Raw genomic sequence first — 2153 nt, 5'->3', positions numbered from 1 at the left:
ATTTGTTTTGTCACCTTCATGTTTCGTGTTCTGCTGCGTAAACTGAGCAGGAAATGTCACAATAAAAGCAGTAAATGTGTCGCTTTGGTTTGATGTGAGAAACTTGTCCTTTTGCAGAAAATAAAGCTGTAACTCCAAAAAACACAGCCTGACGCACGCGCAGACACACGCACGCACGCAGACACACGCACGCACGCAGACACACGCACGCAGGCACACGCAAGCGCACGCGCAAACACGCACGCACACACGCACACATGCACGCGCACACGCAGATACACGCACATACGCACACATGCACACGCACACGCACACGCACACGCACACGCACACGCACGCACGCTAAAGCTTTAGCTGAAACTAAAGTTGGACAAACCTCCGGGTCCAGAGACACAGAGAGTTTGACTGTTTGTGAGAAGAGGCTGAAAATGGCGAGAATCGCGCGAAATCCACGAGAGAAAACACAAAAACAAGCTGTGCAAACACCGCAGAGTAACGGCCCCGAGCCCCGCACAGACCGGGCTTTGAGCGGGTTTAGACCGGGTTAAGACCGGGCTTTGAGCGGGTTTAGACCGGGTTAAGACCGGGCTTTGAGCGGGTTTAGACCGGGTTAAGACCGGGCTTTGAGCGGGTTTAGACCGGGTTAAGACCGGGCTTTGAGCGGGTTTAGACCGGGTTAAGACCGGGCTTTGAGCGGGTTTAGACCGGGTTAAGACCGGGCTTTGAGCGGGTTTAGACCGGGTTAAGACCGGGTTAAGACCGGGTTTAGACCGGGTTAAGACCGGGTTAAGACCGGGTTAAGACCGGGTTTAGACCGGGCTTTGAGCGGGTTTAGACCAGGTTAAGACCGGGTTAAGACCGGGCTTTGAGCGGGTTTAGACCGGGCTTTGAGCGGGTTTAGACCGGGCTTTGAGCGGGTTTAGACCGGGGTTTAGACCAGGGTTTAGACCGGGTTTAAACCGGGTTAAGACCGGGTTTAGACCAAGAGGTTTAGATCTGGTTTATGCAATATTTAATTCAAGTTTGTCACTTCTGGTTTAGACCTGGTATAATTAACCCCGGGTTGAGACTAAGTAGTTTAGTCCTGGTTTAGTCAGAACTTGGTCCGTGTTTATCGCTGCAGTCGCTCTGATTTAAATTGGTTTTGTCTTGGTTTTCTTTTGCTTTAGAACTGGTTTAGTCCAAGTTTAGACCCGGTTTGGATCTGGTTTAGAGCTAGTTTGGATGTGGTTTAGTGCCTGGTTTAGAGCTGCTTTAGTCCTGGTTTAGAGCTGGTTTAGTCCTGGTTTAGTCTTGGTTTGGACCTGGTTTAGTCCTGGTTTAGTCTTGGTTTGGACCTGGTTTAGACCTGGTTTAGTCCTGGTTTAGACCTGGTTTAGACCTGGTTTAGTCCTGGTTTAGACCTGGTTTAGACCTGGTTTAGTCCTGGTTTAGACCTGCTTTAGTCCTGGTTTAGTCCTGGTTTAGTCCTGGTTTAGTCCTGGTTTAGAGCTGCTTTAGTCCTGGTTTAGTCCTGGTTTAGTCCTGGTTTAGTCCTGGTTTAGTCCTGGTTTAGTCCTGGTTTAGAACTGCTTTAGTCCTGGTTTAGAGCCTGTTTAGAGCTGTTTTAGTTCCACAGTGGGTGAGCAGAGACCCCGCTAAACTTTTAGCAAAAAGTGTCCCAAAAGCCTTGGTTCTTACGCGCAGCGCCGCGAGGTCGATGGTGTCCAGGCTGCGCGTCGTGTTCTCCCGCGACATGTCCGTCAGATGCTCGGTCCTGGCTCCGGTTCTGCTCTGGATCTGGATCCGGCTCTGGCTTTGGATCTGGCTCTGGATCCGGTTCTGGATCTGGCTCTGGATCTGGCTCCGGATCCGGTTCTGGAGCTGACATGGGCCCAAACTTTCTCCTCTAAAGTCTCAGAGTAACGGCGTTTCCTCTGGAGCTGGACGAGGCTCACGGACGGAGCCGCGCGGCGAGTTACGCAGCGGCAGCACAAAGCACTTCCGCCAGCTTTTCACAATAACAGCGTTTGATTTGTCGCGAGCGGTGTCGTTTCAAAATAAGACAAACTGATATCTGACATGAAAATTCTCATTAAAGCACTTAAACTATGACTTAAACTGTGACTTAAACTATGACTTAAACTATGACTTAAACTATAACTTAAACTATG

The 2153-nt window shown here is 50.1% G+C and overlaps 1 protein-coding gene across 1 annotated transcript in view; it reads right to left on the bottom strand.

Moving 5' to 3' along the window:
• LOC140346519 (mitogen-activated protein kinase kinase kinase kinase 4-like) overlaps positions 1-1931 on the bottom strand; it is a 103944-nt gene extending 102013 nt beyond the window's left edge. Inside the window, exon 1 of the mRNA XM_072432632.1 lies at positions 1681-1931. Within this exon, the coding sequence (XP_072288733.1) occupies positions 1681-1737 (57 nt within the window). The 5' untranslated portion in view covers positions 1738-1931. The remainder of the gene's footprint in view (positions 1-1680) is intronic.
• Positions 1932-2153: the final 222 nt, after the last annotated feature.

This window comes from Eucyclogobius newberryi, unplaced genomic scaffold, assembly GCF_026437365.1.
Source record: "Eucyclogobius newberryi isolate DKJ021-1_F unplaced genomic scaffold, fEucNew1.0.hap1 SCAF_11, whole genome shotgun sequence".
Classification (NCBI taxonomy): Eukaryota; Metazoa; Chordata; class Actinopteri; order Gobiiformes; family Gobiidae; genus Eucyclogobius; species Eucyclogobius newberryi.
Note: the sequence above shows the minus strand (reverse complement) of the source record. Positions and strands in the feature narration are given on the sequence as shown.